The sequence below is a fragment of the Empidonax traillii genome, unplaced genomic scaffold, assembly GCF_003031625.1.
Source record: "Empidonax traillii isolate 1590-97213 ecotype Southwest subspecies unplaced genomic scaffold, ASM303162v1 scaffold162:size863265, whole genome shotgun sequence".
Classification (NCBI taxonomy): domain Eukaryota; kingdom Metazoa; phylum Chordata; class Aves; order Passeriformes; family Tyrannidae; genus Empidonax; species Empidonax traillii.
The window spans coordinates 843,155-863,265 of NW_020955355.1; the positions used below are offsets into that span (position 1 = coordinate 843,155).

The 20,111-nt window shown below is 39.7% G+C and overlaps 1 protein-coding gene across 1 annotated transcript; it reads left to right on the forward strand.

The window, feature by feature from the left end:
* The first annotated feature begins 1,945 nt into the window (after nt 1–1,945).
* PLAU (plasminogen activator, urokinase) lies at nt 1,946–11,075 on the forward strand. Its single transcript, XM_027885168.1, has 11 exons — nt 1,946–1,999; nt 3,553–3,650; nt 4,735–4,789; nt 4,963–5,067; nt 5,602–5,767; nt 6,091–6,176; nt 6,332–6,521; nt 7,150–7,304; nt 8,215–8,355; nt 8,949–9,097; nt 9,957–11,075. Exons 2-11 carry the CDS (start codon nt 3,600–3,602, stop codon nt 10,149–10,151), a joined length of 1,293 nt encoding a protein of 430 aa, XP_027740969.1. The 5' UTR covers nt 1,946–1,999; nt 3,553–3,599; the 3' UTR covers nt 10,152–11,075.
* Nucleotides 11,076–20,111: the final 9,036 nt, after the last annotated feature.

The following is a 20,111-nucleotide window of genomic DNA, read 5'->3' on the forward strand; positions in this document are numbered from 1 at the left end:
CTCACACTTCTACAGCACTTCTCAGGCAACAACAAATGTGAAAGAGGAAAGCTGGTTGCTCTAGAGCTGACTTTTCTTCTAGAAGGAGAGCTTTAGGAAGGAAACAAGGCCTAGCAGCTCTTCCTTGGGAGCAAGGAGGAGAAATGAGAGGTGCTGTCCAGGCCTGGGGAGCCCTCCTCTTCCTGCATCTTGTCCTTTCCCTGCTTTTCCTGCTGAATCAAACCATGTCTCATTTCTTCACTTATTATGTGTAGTGTTGGTGTACTAAAAATAATTAAGAAAAGGTTACAGATCACTTTTAAAATCTGGATTATCCCTCCCTCTCTGGAATTGATTCCCTAGGATAAGTTTACTCGATAACCACTCCTGAAGTGAACAGAGTGCCATGGGGATTCCACCTTCATATTTTCTGTCCTGTTTCTTAGAGGATCTAATTGCTTGTGATGTTGATATATTAAGCCACCACAGAATGAAAGAAGAATTGCTCTCCTGAAATTCAGAAAGGCTTGTTCCTTACCTATGTTCACTTTTGGACTTCCAGCTTCAGCTGTTTCTCTTAACTCAGTTCCTGCCATTCAGTGAACTCAGTGTGCTTTCAGCAAACATGAGCTTTGTTCTGATGTGAGCCTGAAGATCTGAACAGAAAGAAATAGAGAATGTAAGCAGACTACCTAAATAAAGGCATGGTTATACCCCAGACTTGACCCAAACAGAAGGTGGGAAGGGAAGAAGAAAGCTGAGCCATCCTCATACCAGTTTTTACATGTCAAACACAGAACAGTGGTCTCCCTAAGCCCTGAATTGTCCAATTATGAAAACATTTTTCTTGAGGGAAGTTCAACTCCTGCTCTGACCTGACCTCTGAAGAAACTGCACTTCATCAGCTACAAAGCCTATGGAGACCTACCTCAGCTTAGTCACCTGAACTACCTGAAGCTAAACTCGATGAATATACCCACAAATATTGTGTATTGGTTTGCTGCTATTCACTTCATTGCTCTAACATCACAGTATAATGTGAAAAAATCACATTTGACTGGGCCAGGAAAGACTATCCTTTTTGCTGGGTCTGCATCCTTAGACAGACATCTGTCAGTTTGTATCTCCATCCTCGTCTTATGAAATGAACATGCTTTGAGTACTTCTTCGGAAGACAAAAGTTATAAGAAAACGGTGACCAATTTCTCACAAGCAGAAGATTGTTCAGGGGCAAGGCAGCTGTAAACAACTTTGGAGAAGATTAGTTTAGCACCTGCTGTGAGCCCCGTGTCTAATAGATTGCAGCTGGCATGAAGAATGTTCCCTGCTTGTCCCATTGTTCTGCGTTTCTGCTGGAGACAACTCTCTGAAAACACACCCAGTGCTTCAAGCATGCATTCCGGCCCAATACTCCCTCCCAGTGGACTGTATTTAACCCACACTTGAAAGAAATTAATCCTCTATTAATTAATAAATCACCTGTGCTTCTCTCATTATGGGTAGCACCATATGAATAAAACACACCACACTTGCTTGTATCTCTAGACATGCTTGTTGACATTCTGTGTTTATCACTAATGTATGTATACATAAACGTTATCATTCTATGTCGTGTCTCCGGGCATGTTCTTCTAATAGCTCTCACATTTCTCTTTCGGTTTTATAAATGCCTCTAAGGAACTGCTGTCCGCTGCGGGGAAGCCAAGGAGCTCCTTCCAGAAATCTTGCTCTGAACAAAGCTGCCCTCCCTGGCCGTACCCCCTTTCCCCGAAACTGAGGGGCAGTATTAAAAATTCCCCCCTTGAGTCACTCCCGCAGGTTTTGTCTGCAGAGACCTAAAGACCGCGGCAATAGCTTACTCCCGGGAGCTGGGGCGGTGCGGACCCGCCCCAGAGCGGGGCCGTGGCGGGGGCGGGCCCGGCCGTGCCCGGCCCTTTATAGCGCCCGCTCCGCGCTGCACCCCGACAGCCGCTGCTGCAGCTCCGCCATCCGCACCGCCGCTCCCCGCGCCTCGCCGCCGGTAAGTGCTGTGCTTTTAAAACCCCCTTGTCATCTAAGGGCAGAAAATACCGGGTATAAATCGAACGGAATGAAGCTGCTGTTTAGATGAAGTTTTAAAAGAAAAATACCTGCTGTGATGCCGTATTGCAGCAGCGGGGAAGGTCAGTTCTACCAGCTGCAGTATGTCAGAATTTTGACGAGGAATCAGCAGTACTGCTATTTGTGATGTGAACGTTGGGCCTTAGAAACTGATTATGGTAACAAATGGTAAGTTACTTGCTGCCAGAAATGCTAAAAATAATAATCTTAATTATGTTTAAGGGAAACTATATCTGCTGAAATCACATCTGAATCTGGAAAGCATGCACAGCCAAGTACCTGAGGCATGATTTAGCTTCTTGCATTATGAAACCTGCTTACAAGCAAAGGGTGTGCCTACATTAGCACTTTGATTTTCATAATGTTTATTTTCCAAATGAATCCAGTGAGCTCTCTTCCCCATGTTTTGGTTCACACCACAGAATGTGTGAACTTTAGTGTGTGCACTAATGACCTTTAGAGTATTTGCACTCCATTTCTCCCCAGTAAAAACAAACTGGAAGGTACAATCTACATAATTAGCAGGCACTCAGTCCGCAGGATCAAATAGAATTAGTCCAATGTAGAAATCTCTGAAGGAGGTATAGTGTGGAGCAAATCTTCAGCACCAACTTATTTCTGTACATCCTCTTCTATTGCAGTGCTTGCTAAGGTAAATATAACTAAGATTCCCAATGAATCTTTTAAACATCAAGTTTCAGTTTTCTAGAACTGAGGATGCTTTTCTTCAAAAAAATCATCCCATGACTTGCATTGCAATTCAAAAAAGAGAAAAAGATATATTGCTACTTTACTGTACACCCCTATTGTTGTTACAAGGTAATTATTTACCAGTCCCTCTTGATGAGATGGCTATACATGCTTGGCTACAAGAGCCAGCTGCATATAAGAAATCAAGACAGAACGTGTTGTAAGCCTCTAATACTGTAAATAAGTGAGGTAACATCACAAGCAGACTTTCAAGAGTTTGCAGTGGTCAGAGGCACTCAGTGAGGTGGCCAGGCTTACGTAAGTGCAGAGCATCAACAAGATGCAGCAGGTAACTACAGAGGTACTGAAAAGAGCTTTCCTGTTCATTCCCTGAAGTTGGATGTTCAGTGCTTTTGTTGTAAGGTAGTAGTGACTAATTAAATAGGTACAAACAGCTGGACAGCAGCAAAATGAATCTGCCAACTTCCAACTTTCAGTCCACACTGCAGTAACTGATAATAATTGATTTTTCTAGTTTCCCTTTCCCTGCTTAATTTAATTTTTTTTTTTAAATCGGTTGTATTGCTGAGTGTACAAGAAAAAAGCTTCAAACAATAATCTCCAATTTAATATGTGGAAATAATAGGCAGATATTCCACAGCAAGTTAATGCTTAAGTCTTCATCAACTGTGTTGTGACTTATTCTGAAACCGAGAACAACAGAAGCAAGAAAGCTGACACTGCAAGCTATAGCATAACACTAAGTTCCTCTTTTATTTTCAGAATCAAAGAATACAGATAGAAGAGGCACGAAGTGAGAAGTTAACGACATGAAGTTACTCATCTTTCTCACAGTAGCCTTTGTCACAGGACTGGATTCTGTAAGTTTTGAAACAAAAGGGGGGGTTGGTTTGCTTGGAACCACTTCTGGGTTCGATTATACTTTCTGCTTTGGACACTGTAGCAGGCTTTTGCCTTGAATTCTGCTTTGCTGCCTTTGCATGTACAAATATACCTGTAATGCATATACCTCAAAGATCTCTTTTGAGCCCCTTTGTTTTTTCTCCCAATTCTATTCCACTTTAAGACATCTGCTAGCATTCAAATTGTAAAGACATTTAATAATCCAGAAATGTAGCTTTTCTATTTTTCTCTGAAAGCAATTTAGATCTGGACATTGAGCACCAAGATCTTGCTGGTCTGGAGGTGGATATTGGGCCTTAACTAAATTTTCCCCTCCCCTACTTGAAAGTGATCACACTTTCAAGTGCTAAAAAGGAGCAATAGACACTAATTTGAGTGTTTTTGACTATCAACTTCCATGACAGTTGGTGCCTGTTTACCAACATTATGGAACTATATTGTTACCATTACTTAGCTCAAGCAAGCCCACTTGACCTCTGGAAGAAATATAGTAAAAGCCTAATCTAATTTAATTTCAGAGAGAGAGAAATATCCAGACTGCAAAGAAGAGGCAGGGCCTTGAAGGACAGCAAGTATCTATTGCTGTATAGATTTACTGACTTTTATTCTGTGGCCCAAATGTGAAGCACCAAGGTCACTAAAATGACAGAAGCAGCTGGTGAATGTTATATCTTTGCTGCAGGGAGAGAAGATTCCTTCCTTGTTCTAGGGACACTGACCATTAAATGCTGCCTGGGTTCTTACAGCGTAAATGATTGCAATGTTTCCCTGATGCAGTGGACCGGCTCGGAGGGGCTTTTCTGAGCGTTTTTTTGCATGATATGGAATTTTTTTTTCCTTCCCCATACTGCTTTGCTCAAATACAGTTCCTACTCTTCATTCATATCCAAATTCCACAGAGCAGGTTCAGCTGGTAACTACATGCAAAAAACCTAAACTGTTGAAGGTATGCAGTAGGGAACAGAGCTTGGTGCTGTAAAAGGTAATCAAACCACATAAAATAAACTGCTTCCTTAAAATCCTCTTTTTCTTTTCCCTTAGGGTTATAGCTGGAAGTACTACAACCTGCTATATAAACGCAGATCAGATCACAAGGGTAAGTATCTGCCTATTTTACTTAAACCTAAAACCTTATTATCCTGCAATTACATTTTCATACGAGAAGGAAGGCTCTTAATGACACTTAAATACCTAAAACTAGTTTGCAATTATATTTCACCTCATCATTCAGATGTTTTGCCTATAATTAGCAATGTCTTTTACTTACAGAATGCTCTTGTTTGAATGGAGGAACTTGCATTAACTATTACCTCTTCAGTGGAATTAGTCGTTGCATATGCCCAGACGGATACACTGGGATTCACTGTGAACTAGGTAGAGTATCTATCTTCCTTAATGCCAGCTAAATTGATTGAAAATGTCTAAAAGGATAGTCAAATAATTAAAATGAAATGCCAAGTGAAAGTATTACCCATAAATGGGGCTGGATAGTGTTTAGCCCTTTACGCTAGCAGAATAAGTGAGGAGAAACAACTAAATGTTGGTGCAACATTTAGTCAGGGTCTTTTTTTTGTCTGCCTCTTCAATAAGGTTGCTTACCTCAACCTTTCTTTTTAGTTTGTGCTGAAAAAAAGTGAACTTGTTTGTGAGTCTTCAGAAGCAGAACTGATTGTATTGTGAAATTCACTGAAACTAATATAGAATTAATATCCATGCTTTAAAATGAGATACTCAATGCTCAAATTCATACAGGAAAACTGTAATAAAAATATATAATCAGTCTAGATTTTGCATCATCTGTTTTTTATTGTATTGTAAGAACTTTTTCCTTGTTAAAAGACTAGCCATGTCTGTCACAGAACAGTTATAAACAAAAACATACTGTTAATAAAATATTTCTCTTCTCAGACACTGACAGCATCTGCTATACTCAAAATGGGGAGGACTACAGAGGGATGGCAACAGAAGATGAATGTCTGCCATGGAACTCACCCTCACTGTTCAGGAGGGGTCTTTACAATGCTTACCTGGAGAATGCTTTGCAGCTTGGATTGGGCAAACACAGCTACTGCAGGTATGAAAAGCATCACTCTCATGGGATGATTTCTATTGTCACAGCCCTAGAGGTGCTCAGTGAGGAACATGTTTTTTAAAAATAACAGTATTACAGAGATGATTTTTGACTAAAAATATTTGGAATGTGACTCTCTGAAGTGTCTGTAGAGTTCTTCACTGAAGCTGACTGTACTGCAAAATTCACAGCATATAAGAGTAATACTTGCTAATTATTTTCTCTGGTGTATCTTGCAACAAAACACTTGTTTTTCTCAGGACACTTAAGATATTATTATTTTTTGAAACTGTTTTTATGAAAAGAACACTTTCTTTTTCTTTTAGAAACCCAAATGGAAGGAACCAGCCCTGGTGTTACACCAAAAAGGGACGTGCCATTCAAGAAATACCCTGTAACATAGAGAAATGTGGTAAGTAACATTAGTTTCAAGACAACTGGGGGGTTTTTTGTTTGTATTTTGTTTTTTTGTTTGTTTGTTTGTTTTTTAAATTCTTTTTATTTTTAATAGCACAAGGTTGGTGTTTTATTTGTAAGAACATCTGAACCAAATTTGTCCTTTCACAGGGCCTTCATGTGGTCAAAGGAGCATGAGCAAGAACTTCAAGATCGTTGGTGGAAGGCAGGCAGAGGTTGAGTCTCAGCCTTGGGTAGCTGGTATCTTCCAGAACATAAGGGGCACGGACCACTTCCTGTGTGGTGGCAGCCTCATCGACCCCTGCTGGGTGCTGACAGCAGCACACTGCTTCCACACTCCGTAAGTTTACAGTCCCCTGTGCTTCTGATTTCCAACTGATTTCTTTGTGCGATGCTCGCTGAGCAACCCCTCAAAATGTACCACAGTAAGAACGTCCTGCTGATCGAACAAAACAAAAAGAGCAGGCAGAAACATTAAGCCTCTGGGAGTCCACATCCAGCAGAATGAGCTAGCAAGATGTGAGCTGTTTGGTGGATGATGCGACTTTCAACAATTTACCCTATACTGGAGCCAGGGTTTCATTTTTACCTTAGCTGTTCCCAACACGTAGTAATGGTACTGATGGTTATGACCTGTATGAACAATACATCTACCGGTATTTTTCGTTGGTTTTCCTGTGGGAAGCTGATCCTTTTGGCATTCTGCAGAGGATTCTTAATGCTAACACCTCGCATTAGTAGCAACTAGATAGGTGTGCATTTCAAAATGTCTGAACATCTAAATTAATCCCTTCAAATGGAAAATCAGAATGCTTTCCTTTAGAGTATTGGATCAACTTTCAAAGCTGACTAAATTTTTGTTTTTTCTTAACATCAAAGTAAAATTGAAACAGAAGCAGGAGTGGATCTGAACTGTTGACCTCACTCTCAGAAATCAGTACTCTTCAGCAATCTCTTTACTCTCTCAGGTCAAGAAGACAGATAAAGAAATCCATCTATAAAGTCTTTCTTGGGAAGTCCATACTGAATGTCACTGATGATAAGGAACAAGTATTCATGGTTGATGACATCATCTCTCATCCTGATTTTACAGATGACACAGGTGGCAATGAGAATGATATCGGTAAGTGTCATCTTAAAGAGCCTTAAACTTTTAGCACAGGTGAAGGCTACGTAATTGTGGCACACATCTTCTAAAAGAAGAACCAGAGATGAGACGAAAGGGAACAGAAACTAGGTGTTTCTACAGAAAGGGAACAGGAACAGCCTGAAAACTAGGCCTGTGCTGAGCACAGGTTTTTCCACTTGTATAAGTTTGGTTTGTGGCACATATCAGATGTATTACCTGTCAGATAGTCAACTATAAGCCTGTTTTATCCCTGGACCTGTGCAAGACGTGGCTTTTCTATAAGAATTTTTGGCAGTATTCCATTTCTATCGTCTTACTCTGTGTCTACAGAGATCCCACTGTGTATAGTAATTGATGAAAAAATGCAGGCATGGTAGAGGCCATCATGTCGTATGGGAATGCCATATCAGGCACCACGTTAGCTGAAGGTTATCCTGAATTAATCCTGACTTTTATAAGTCTCTGCATTTCACAAGCCTACTCCTAGAGCAACAATGTCAGAGATGGGTTTTTGCGACTTGCACAGAACAGACTTGCCACTCTTGCACTTGACACTTAGAACTCTATCACCCCTTCTAGATTCTAAAGTAGCAGTCAGGAAGCTGAGGTTAAAACATCTAAAGATGCACTTGCAGAAGACTCTCTTCCCTGAGCTATCAGCCACTGTCCTTCCAGGAAGGAAGTTCAAGTTGGAACACTTGCCAATTTTAGTGCTGGGAAAATAATTTTGTTAGCAAATAATGACTGTCATTCCAAAAGCAAAAAGGGGAACTATATGTAACCAAAATTAAATATAATTGCAACTATTCCAAGTAACTCTACCAATACTCTTATCGTCGGAGAACTTGAGGGGAAAAAACTTGCGTTACAAATCTAACTGTATCTTCTCTGACTTGTTTCGTAGCTCTGATAAGGATAAGGACAACTTCTGGACAGTGTGCAGTAGAATCCAAATATGTCAGAACAGTCTGCCTGCCAGAGAGGAACCTTTACTTACAAGACAATACCCCTTGTGAAATAGCTGGCTATGGAAAACAAGATTTTTGTAAGTGAATGATTTTCCTTTCCAAAGGTGTACTTCCACAGTGTGGGAACTTGATGTTTTTCACACCATGATCTGTGAAGTATTAAAAGAAGTTTCTATTCCATGTATTCTACGTGCATCTCTCAAAGATGATCTTTGCTGGCATCTTTGCTAGTTGTTCATGGCATGTCCTTATCTGATGCTTCTCATGCTTATCAACCACACAGAGTAAGCCAAGATGTAAAGCACAACTTTTTTCATTCCTGATGTGTGGTGAGGGATAGAAAAATAATTACAGCCATGTGAGAGTATCAGCAAAGGATTGCATTTGTGCAGAATATCCTTCAAAACTCATCAAACTTTCTCACTGAAAAGGAAACTTTATATTTTGCACTTGGAATACTTGTTCTTCTCTCTGAAACTTAATATATTAACAGTAAAACAAACTAATACTGCATAAGCTGGAAATAAGAACCTCAATGCAGAACTGGAATGGTTATGCTAATTTTAAGTGTTTACAGGGTGTTACATGGGGGTTTTCTTGTTTTGTGGGGGTGTTTTTTGGAGTTTTTGTCTTGAATGGTGAAAATAGTGAAATATTCTTTTGTTTGCAGATGACATCTTCTATGCTCAAAGACTGATGTCAGCCACTGTGAACTTAATATCACAGAAAAAATGCAAATATGAATACTATGACAATATCAGAGTTACTGACAACATGGTCTGTGCTGGAGATCCCACATGGCAGACTGATGCATGCAAGGTAAACCTGGTTTATCTTCGAAATAATTCTAAATGCACATACAGTATATGGATAAGCTGGTGATGTCTTGTAATTCTACCAGTCACAAGAGTCTCACTTTATGTAGCAGGAATTCTGTATATCCAGTGGTGTTGATCTGTAGTGTGGCCAAATATATGCAATAAGGTTGGAACCCAGAGTTAGGTGTTGCCCCCCTCCACACCTTCCTTTGGAAGTGCAAGAAGTACACTATCTTTAGCCATTTTTTTCCTCAAGGTCTTATTTAGGGTGTATTCAAGCAAAGGCTGATGGGCATCAGAGGAATCAGAGCAACTTTTCTAATCTCAGCTTGCACTTTAACTATAGCTTTGCAAGGGATAAGAGGTAAATCACAGGGGGACAATGAGCTCCCCCAGGTTCCTCAAAACTAGATTTAGTTTCCTGTACCCTTAAAGGGCAGAGTGGCCATAGGAGTCACTAAAAAGAACAAGTGTCCTCAGTTACACCTCCAAAGTACCTTATGGACAGGGTGACAACTGATTCTGTGAAGAATTGGGCATGCTGGCTTTGGCCTTAGATTGTTAGCCTAATATCTGTGATTATAAGCTTAGGATGAAGGGTTGTTTGCAATGTAACTATACTCTCTGTATCCTGGTATGGGGAACCAAAACAGTCTCCATAGCCATAGGTAAGGAGTTATCAAGTCACAACAGATGCCAAACCTTCTGTCCCATCTAAGCAATGTTGTCAAAGATCAAAGCTTTAGCTTGAGGGTGTTTACAAGAGTATTTAACTCTAGTACAGCAATAACCACATTCTCTCTGTTTACAAAGGCTCCCTCTGCAGAAAACGGCCTAACATGTTCTCTTTCTATTGTCAGGGAGACTCCGGTGGCCCCATGGTCTGTGAACACAATGGCAGGATGATGGTTTATGGGATTGTCAGCTGGGGAGATGGCTGTGCAAAGAAAAACAAGCCTGGTGTTTACACCAGAGTTACTCAATACCTTAACTGGATTGACTCCAAGATGAATGGGGTGCTTGCCAAGAGTAATTTTCTTCCTGAACCAAAGTGACCTTTTTTCTACAGCTGGAGCGAAATGACAAGATTCAGCCTGTACTGACACCAGGACAATGAAGACCTGAATGTCATAAGAGGCTTTCATTTTAAATGCTTGTGTGGTCTGCCACTCACATCAGTGTTCCTGAGGCATGAGGCAGAGAAACGGTTGATGTATTATCTTACTACTCTGAATTACCTGAAAACCACTCAGTGGGAAGATAAAATATTTAACATTTAAATGACTATTCCCATGCACGATACTATGCATAACAAGTTATCTGTCCACTTCATTTATGAACCAGCATTTGATCTGGAAATATTGGTACAGTTTTAACTTAAGTATTTATTTTCTACACGACCTGAGACTAAAATCTCTCCTCTTACTACTGAATAATACTAAGACTCAAGTGCTACAAACCTAACCACTTAAGACCAGTAATGAAAGAGTGATCAGACTTTGCATCAAAAAGTGGGGGAAAAAAATGTAGTAGCTGTGTCAGTATTACAAATTCTTAATGTGTTCCACTTAAGAACTGGGCTGTAAAGAGGCATATTGGAACTTGCTAGACTTCCATGTCACATCTGAAGGTGTCTAGGTCCCTTGGAATATGTGATTATGTAACCTCTCTACATGTACATATGTAATGAGGAAAAGATTTAAGGACTTGGCACTCATTGAATGCTGCAGGTGTCAAAAGTCAGAAATTTATTTCCAATGATTTAACTCATATTAGATGGAAATTACCCCTCCCCCCCAACTTATACTTGGTTTTATTTTTAAACTTCTCTTTGTTTTATATATTTGAATTGTTTTATAAATTTGCATTATTTGTACGAGGGCTGGCACCTCAAGCTTTATTTAATTATTTTTACTGTGTTTAACTTATTGTTTGTATTATGGATTGTAAAATTTTATTAAAAAAAACAACTTCTTCTTCTGTGTCTGTTCTTCCTCTGTTGAAAGGAGAAGGGTATGCCTCAGAACTACCATTATTACTTTTTTACTAAAGTTCCTTAGTAAAACATAAATGTTTGAGCTTATTGATTAACAAACTATTTGATATGCAAAAGCTAAATTCTCTTTCCAAAAAGCATATGGGTATTAGTGAGAAGGATGCTCCATCTTGTAGTTTATTGTAGCCTGGATAACATGAATCTTGCACACTTGTGATGGAATGATAGGAATAAGAATCCTAATCAAGTCCTTGAGGCTCAAGGCTGGAGCAGGCACCATCTCTGCTATTTCCAGCTCTATTGTTGTTAAGTCAGGTGTCTTTATACTTCCCTACCCTTTCTGTAAAACAGGGCCAACGGTACTTCCATTGTCCCCCAGAGCTGCCTGGGTATGAGCTGTCAGGTGGAGGGGCAGTTGACAGCCCTGTCAATGTTCTGTGAGGAAGGCCCTGACACCCCAGTCTTGTACAGGGACAGCGAGCACCACTGAAACACAAAATGATTACTGATGGCCCTGGATTGTGAATTGTTAGGCAATACAACTTCTGGCTGTGTTCTGCAAACAGAAATTTGTTAGCAGAGGTAACCATTGTGGTAGAGTTAGTGGGCACAAGAGTGCTGTCTGTGCACTGCTGATTAAAGTTTGTGCAGGGACTTAGTTAAAATTGCATTGTTTCTAGACAATGAGTTGGAGATGTCCTGTGAGAGACTGAAGACTGCAAGAAGAAAAGGAAGGCACCTCTTCACTGCTTTTCTAGACAGCAAATAATAGGACAGCCTGACCAGAGTTAGCAGAGAATGTTTCAGGCACAAAGTGAACAATGATAATAAAGTTTTAGACAAAAATACACGTTTTGAGCACATCTTTTGGCACGCTACAACTTTCTCACCTCAGTATTCCATTTAAACAGTTATCAAAGTACTAAAATCAGCAAATTTCCAACAAGTGGAGAATATAAATATCTTCAGGGTAATTGCGTGTGATTTTCATTGCAATGAACAGTATGTTTGCCATTGACTTCTCTGGGTTTTTTCTATGCATAAAGTCAATACAATTTAAATTTTAACTTACTCCCATCATTACGAATGTAAGTAAGAACGAAAAAAGAGTAATAAACAGAACTTGCATTTAGGTCTCTTTAATTTTAAAATCTAGGAAGCTCTGGAGAAAGTATGAATAAAGACAGAATCTTGAAAGCAGAGGATGTTTCGATGCTGTTTAGGTGTGCAATATTATTTGTTCTTTAATTTATGTTGGATAAACTGTACCAACAAAAATTAAGTCATTACACAAACACACAGTATACATACATCTCTGCCCTGGCTGTTATATAACTTTATATACTCTCTTTCAATGTTCTCTGCATGACTTTGGCCCCAGAGTTACAATATCATCTGGTTGACTAATTATCAGACCCTGGGAAAATGAAGGGCAGAAGAAGAGAGCAGAGTTTTGCAAAACTTCCTCTTCCTGCAACAGAATCCACAGGAAACACTTTCTTTCCCTCTTACAGAGACTGAGCAGACCTAGATCCAGGTTGAGATGATGGTGAAGATGAAGAATAACAGCCTGGAGAACTGTGCATGGAGTTTGGCAAACACAACTGCAGAATGACAAGACAAATACCACAGAGAGGATGTTTTTGGAAGATATTAGATATCTGGTGGGTACTAACATACATGCAAAACAAATCTTGACATCATAAAGTTACTCTTACTTAAATATTCATTGATTTTGAGTATGTGGCAGGCAACAGAAAGGAGTAGAATAGGGGTCCAACAAGTATTTAGAAACAGCTGAGAGGTTGGCATCAGCCAAAGTGGAGAGATCACACTCTCGAAAGCCTTAAAAGTATAACTAACATAAACTCCTGTTCCTACTTATCTTCAGTACTTCCTCAGAAGAAACATATTAAGCAATGAGGATAAAGCAGTATCTGATGAGTCCAAAGCATAGGAAACTCAGTTTGTCAGCTCTTAGAAGGAAGTGAGGCATCCTGAATGGACAGACTACTTGACCTTATATAGCTGAAGCCTTCTTCATGGAAGTGAAACTAAAATGTGACTCAAAGCACTCAAAAGAAAATCTGTGTTAAATAAACTAATGTATGGGGAAACATGATACATGGTCACCTATTCATTGCATATGCTGCACCACTTCCACGAGAAATTGTATGCATGAGAGGATTTTATTTGTGCATACTGAAACCTGAACTAAAAAATCCCAATATGACTATTTGGTCACCAAGCCTTTGGATCACTTTGGACACTTAACCACAGCTCTTGCTTTAGGGCAAATGAGTACAGGATTTATCTATCAAAAGAGAATCAAACCTTTCTGCATTCATCAGTCTTTGTCATTTCAAGTTTCAGATACATTCATCTCAAGCTAAAGTAAAAAAAAGTAAGTGATACACTTGGAAAAAACCATATTCATTAAAGAACAAACCTGGGTTAAAAATTCATCTGGCATAACCTTTCCAAATCCATCACATCTCAAGCAGTATAAAAAGGAGCAATCTCAGCAGAATTTAGGTTGTATTGTTTAATCTTTTGGCAAGTGAAGGAAGTGGAACTTTTAGTAGTGGAAATGCATGAAGTTGAAGGAACATGTACTATACACTAGGTAGACCCACAAGTCAAGCATGAGAACACATGCACACATGAGAAGTACACTCAATTCCTGTGTCCTGTTCCAAAGCTGCAGACAACAAGTTGACTCATTCAGATTTAGGCTGCATCTGTCTGGTAGGATACACTAATGATCTTTGAAGCTGGAAAGGACTGTGAGTATCCCAGCATCCAAACTGAATCCAGAGTGAATTTGGCAATCCAGATTTATAAAAAATGAACAAGCTAACAAAGACAAGCAGGAATAACCAAACACAGGAGTAGATGAATGGTGGCTAGTCTTAAAATAGATCCAGAAGGCACAGCAGACAACAGGCTGGATTTAAGTCAACAGTATTGAATAACAAAAATGTAAATATACTGACACATACACCAGATCACAGTTTGTAAAACTAGGGAGACATTCAGCTGCGTCTCATTTTGAGTGTCATTCTTCTTGAGGAGAACACTACAGTAATAATCAGTGGTTCAGAACAGACAAGGAGAAAAGCCTGAAAATATTTGGTTTATTTTATCCAGAGAATCAAAATCTACAAGGAACATTTTCTTCAAAGGGGAAAAGGCTGCAGCAGAGAAGGGAACAAACTGTCCTCTGTGCCTTCAGAAGAGGGGGTGAAAAGTAATAAACCTGGTTGCAGGAAGAGAAAGTGAAGTGAAATATTATGAAATTATGCTACTGGTATGAGTAGTGAAGCACAGCAGTAAATGGCATTAGATGTTGTTGAACCTTATCCAGTGAAATTTTTCAGAACAATTCAAATGGAGATAAAACAGTTGGTTTGGGCTCTCCCAATGAAATTGGAAGATATTTTGAGAAATCATCTAATCTCAGGTTCCCTGTTTTATTATGAAATCAATGAACATGCTCAGTGACTGAGATGACTACATGAAAGTACAGATATTACAGGGAAGTTTGGAAATAGTGTTACACAATTTACCCATCTTTTTAAATGGGTACTATGAGAAAAAATGGTCTGGATTTTTGAATTAAGAATTAAAGGCAAACCTCTTAATGGTAGATAAATAACTACAAAGAGTTTTGAGCAGCCCTTTCAGTGACTCTTAACAAAATAGTATTCCAGAAAGGACTAGAATGAAATTAATTGCTTCCATGTCCCACTGGGTAAAATAATTGCAATGAATAACATGTGCAACTGGCAAGAGAGTAAAATTATTATCCCCCACTGGATAGTGGATATGTTATTTTTCTACCGAGTAACTGGAAAGTGGTTTGTATGTAATGCTATGACTTGGCATCCTACGCATGAATTACCTCAGTATGGTTTGAGCCAGAGGCCTCTGGGTGTGATAAAATCTTCCAAAGCACAGTATTATCACAAGGAGGCAACCACGAAAGAAGTTGAAAATCACAGGAAAACACCAGGCTTTGCCAGTCACTGACTTATGCATTGTAGGATCCAATGCCTCTTTGGTGACAGTATAATTCCAGAAAACCAGATGGAGACATTTACACATCCTCAGGCCGTTTCATGTTTATTAGAAATGAAGCAAACTATCTCTGCTAGTCACAGCTCAGATGTTTTAAGTCCAGTAAACTCAGAAAATCAACAGTAGTAGTTAAAAGTTACCTACCACTTACTAATTCTTCCCTAGATTTTCTTGCCTTGTGGCACAAAACTTTAGCCCAAGTTAAAACAAAGCATCCCCAAGTGACAAAAATCAGAACATCACCACAGCTGTTGAAGTTGCAGCTGTTCCATGAAGATCACAGCATGTACTTGGCATTACTACGGCACATCAGCACCAAGGATAAAAAAATCTTCACTGATGTTCCAACTCCTTCATCTTCAAATGCACCTGCAAAGTCCGACATGTCGCAAGTTTGCGTGGTCGGGTAACCTTTTTATTTTTAAACACACTTACACATTATTAACAGCAGCCCCAGCCACGTGAAGAACTGCCTCGAACAGGTACCACAGACCATCTCAGTCAAATTTTGCTCTGAGCCAACATTGCAGGAGAGCAAGAGACTTTAAGTAGCTGCCATTCAAAATTGAATTGATTTGTCTCAGAAATTATTCCAAGTAATAATCTTTCAGAAAAATGAGAGAAACTGTTTGACTTTAATGAGCATCAGAATTCAAGAGTCATCACTGAAGTGGGAAGACAATTTTACCTCCTTATGTGGTTGACAGATTCTGCTTGATTTCTGGAAGGATCTTAGCTGTCATTTTGCAATTCTGCTTCTTCACAGAATATGTCCTAACCATCCTTGTCTTGGGTGTTTGATTTAGCTTTGAGTGTCAAGTAGAGTATGGGAGGTGGAAACTGAGGTGGAAGAATCCCTTAAAAATGTGGGTAAAATTCTCATTGAATCTGTCACACGAAGACTGAGCGCAACAGAAATAAAGTATTCAGTTTTATAGAAGATTGCTGGAGAGATCGAATCTAAGCTTGGCTGTTTCATTTCCCTTAGATACCTTGCATTTGGGATCAGGTGCATTTGGACATCACATTTTTATGTATCCTCTTCAACCAATTGATAATTTCATTTCAAACTAGACATAAACAGATAAGTTTGAAATAATTTTCCAGAACAATCCAATTTTATCTAAAATAACTGCAATTAGGTTTATTTTTCATATTAAATCTTTTGCCATCTAAGGACACGTCTGTCTTATATTGACTGTATCCTCTATTTACAATGGGCTTGTTTGAATACACACAATAGCAGGAGTTCTTTTGTTTATTACCTGGGGAGACAAATCAAAGAAATTTATTACATTCTGTAGCTGAAACCAGGCTACAGAAATGTTTTCTGATGGTTAACTCGACTCAGCCTTAAAACTACATTAAAAAGGCTTTTGGAATATTCAAGGGGAAAATTATACAAGCTACTAGCTTTGTTCTAAAAAAATTGGAACCATTTTTATTTTTACAGTCATATTCTGGCCATAAAATACACATATGTTCTCCTAAAGCATGAAAACAATCATATGGACAGGAACAATACTGACTGTTCAGAGGCAACAGAACTGTCAAACATATAAGTTGATAAATGGTGGACGGACATAGAGGGAGTGGATTTCAGTCTCCCAGGGGTGTTGGCTTGTGAGTGCTTTCAACTGCAAAGCTTAAAAACAAACTTTGTCACCTGGCTGTGATCTACGTCAGCAGCCTTTTAGATCAACAAACTTGCAATAATAATAAAAAGATTTATTATTAATCACAGCATTGAAAATGTCAGGAGGCAGCAATGTTTAAAGAACCTCTCTGGAACTAGATACTGAATCTCAGTGAAACTACACAAGACCACAGGGCCAGGCTATACACACCTGTGCTGGCACTTATGCTGATAGACTTTATGTCTATATAAGAAAAGAGATAAGTATACAAGTATAAAATGAAATTTTATAGTTTTCACTACATTAGTTTAAATAAGGTGATAATCTTTGCCTGATTGACAATTTTACAGATAGACTGTGGTAACAAGTTCCAGATTTCACAAATACAAGAGCTTTTCTGCTATGCTTTTTCCTACTAAACATTCATGACAAGGGATGAAGTTTTTATAGATATTTATATAATATATTTCACCAACTTAACCCCAAAGGATCTAGTACACCTGCCTGGACACTACAACTAAAAAAGTCTGTGGGCTATTCCAATGCAAAGAACATTTCTGTAGGAGATTTCTTACTTAGAAGGTTACCAGTAACCCAGCCATGTTCATGGTATCGCTGCACAGGAGCCAATGGCTCATTTTTCTTATTAACAAAACCACTGCCAAACAGAATCTTTAGTATTTAGTTACAGAATCTTGCTATGAAAAGAAAGATGCATCAAGACAGGCTTTGTAGGGATTCAGCAACGGAAAAGAAATTTAAAAGTGTTCAGATCAAAGATATGGGTAATTAGATCAATTTGGAAACTTGTGAGCTTCTAGAGAAAAAGTTTTGAAGGGACGATGTAAATATAGGACTGACAAAGACACCTTTATTACTGAATGATCTACAAGAGCAATTGAATTTTTATTTCCAGAGTTAGTCCCACTTGTTTGGGCCAGCCTCATCTCCTGTTTTACACAAAACTATCTCATACCTACAAAGCTCCCAGTAGACAAGGTGGCTTCCCTGATTTAAATGCCAATCCTCTCTATTAAAAATTTTATGAACATCTAAAGAAAAAGTAAATACGTCTTTTATTGATTGGCCTTGATACACTCAAACTTTGATGGGCTGCACTTGCTTTTGTTCAAATATATGTGTAAATTTTGTGCCTGCAACCTCTAAGGGGGGCACTGAGGCGCCAGCAGCTCCACTCCTCTCCCGGCACCCGCCGCTAGATGGGGGAGCAGCCTCGGGAAAGGAGCAGCCTCGGGAAAGGAGCAGCCAGTGCAGGCAATTCACCGAGCACGTAAATCACACTGAAGAGCTGTTATTTATAGCACAACCTTTGCTCCCCTTCCACCCTCAGCGCTTATAAAAAGGTGAGCAAGGGATAAACAGTAGGTGCTCAGCCGTCTACGTTTATAACCGGGCACTTCTGACTGTGACCCTGCCAAGCAAGGCTGTGATTCCTCACTGACATTTATAATCTTGCATTTTCCTGACCTATCTAGATTTCAGTCAATGCTAGCACACTTTCCAGCAGCAGAATGGCCAGAATGCTGACCTTATGGGAACCCCTTGTCACAACAAAGCCAATTATTTCATGAAAAAGCCCAAACCAAACAACAACAAAAAAACCCAACAAACAAAACAACCAAAAACTAATCAAAAAAAAAGCAGATTATTTAATGTCACCTCACAGGAAGGCACTGAAGGCGTGGAAACAGGGAAAAGTGTTTAAGGGGAACCTGCAAAAGTGTAGTACACCACATAAGCGTTTTCCTCCTACAACGCACGAGTTCGACTGAAGTAGCACAGGCAAAGATAAACTGGCACACAGAACGCGAGCTAACGCGGCAATACTAAATCTTACCTAAGAAGAGTTACAGTTCTAACTGTTTTAAGTGGGAGGGATGATAGTGATCCTCCCTGAGCCGCTCTAAAGCCCTAGATCATTAAAACACGCCCGCCAACTGCAGCCGCTCCAGGCAGAGCATTTCCTGGGAGCGCCTCCCTGCGCGTCCCGGCTGGCGGCGGCTCCGTCGGGGGCGCCCGCGCTGAGCGGCAGCGGGGCCGGCTGTGTTGGAACACAAACCACACGGGGAAGGGACGGATGCTCCCTTGCCCCCGGGGCACCACAGGCACCCGCCGTGATGCGAGGCTGTAACTCCCGCTTATGAAAATACTAATTTTCATATTATTATGGAAACAGTAACCTCAGGCCGCGTGGCCGCGTCCATGAGCCAGCTCGTTGCTCTGGCCTGAGAGCTGGGGAGGGTTACTGCTCCTGGGACGGAGAGGCTAGGGAAGGCATCGCAACACGGCACCTTCCTGGCACAACGTCATCCAGTCTTCTCCAGACCGCCTCTGGTGCATGCTACACACAGAGACAAGGACTTTGCTTTACCCCAGTTAGAACAACATAATGCAATTTGCTCTGAACTGGTTCCATCTCTTGGATTTTGGACGCTTGAAGTTTTAACTTCAAGACAACACCACGAAGTTTCTCCAAGTGCTTTGGGCAAAGAACTCATTCCTTAACTGCTTTTTGAAGTACAGCAAAGTACAGTCAAATAACTTCTGACAACGTGACCAGAAGCTGCACCAACTTCTTCAGAACAGAAATGAACTTACACTGACTAATTACTGTGATGCGTTCAGGCATCAATGCACAGCTAAAATGACAAATTTCAAGAAGTTGTCTCATTCTGAAATTAAAACGCCATTACAATATCAAAGTAGGTGTAACACTAAGATTAACAGAATATCAAGCCAAAGAGCACTTGCAGGTGCTTAACAAATAACCCTGCACACTCCTTTGCTACAGTTGCCTGATTTGTTTTATCACTTGATGGCAAATTTTAGGAAGCCCATAACCTAAACATTATCATTCTGGATACTGGAAATGGGAAACTGTTAAAGCACCCATGACTGGAAAATTGTAAAGTCAAGCAACCTTTTCAGGCTCTGATTTATCAAATTAACATGTTACATGCTACAAAAGAAATATTAAATGGATGGCAAAGATAAAGAATCTTAGTTCATCATTCCATTAAAGAGCACTTTAAAGATTATTTTCTTCTTGACACATGAAGAGAACTCATTGTTGCTTAAAGAAGCAAATGCTACTTTTCTAGAACAAAACTGAACACTTATTTCATCTCCTTCTGCAGATGTCAACAAACATGACATCAGTCAGAATGCCTGAGATATTCCACATTTCTCACAAATTACCCACCCCATTAGAAAATGATTTTGTGACATTTAAATAGGTTTGTTACATACTCTGTTAGACTATTATAAGAGCACAGCACACA

Excerpts from the sequence above, each read along its gene's own strand:
- PLAU (XM_027885168.1), top strand. The coding sequence starts at position 3,600 with ATGAAGTTACTCATCTTTCTCACAGTAGCCTTTGTCACAGGACTGGAT. Across the intron at positions 7,305-8,214 it reads TGGCAATGAGAATGATATCG|CTCTGATAAGGATAAGGACA; the intron begins GTAAGTGTCATC and ends CTTGTTTCGTAG. Across the intron at positions 9,098-9,956 it reads GGCAGACTGATGCATGCAAG|GGAGACTCCGGTGGCCCCAT; the intron begins GTAAACCTGGTT and ends TTCTATTGTCAG.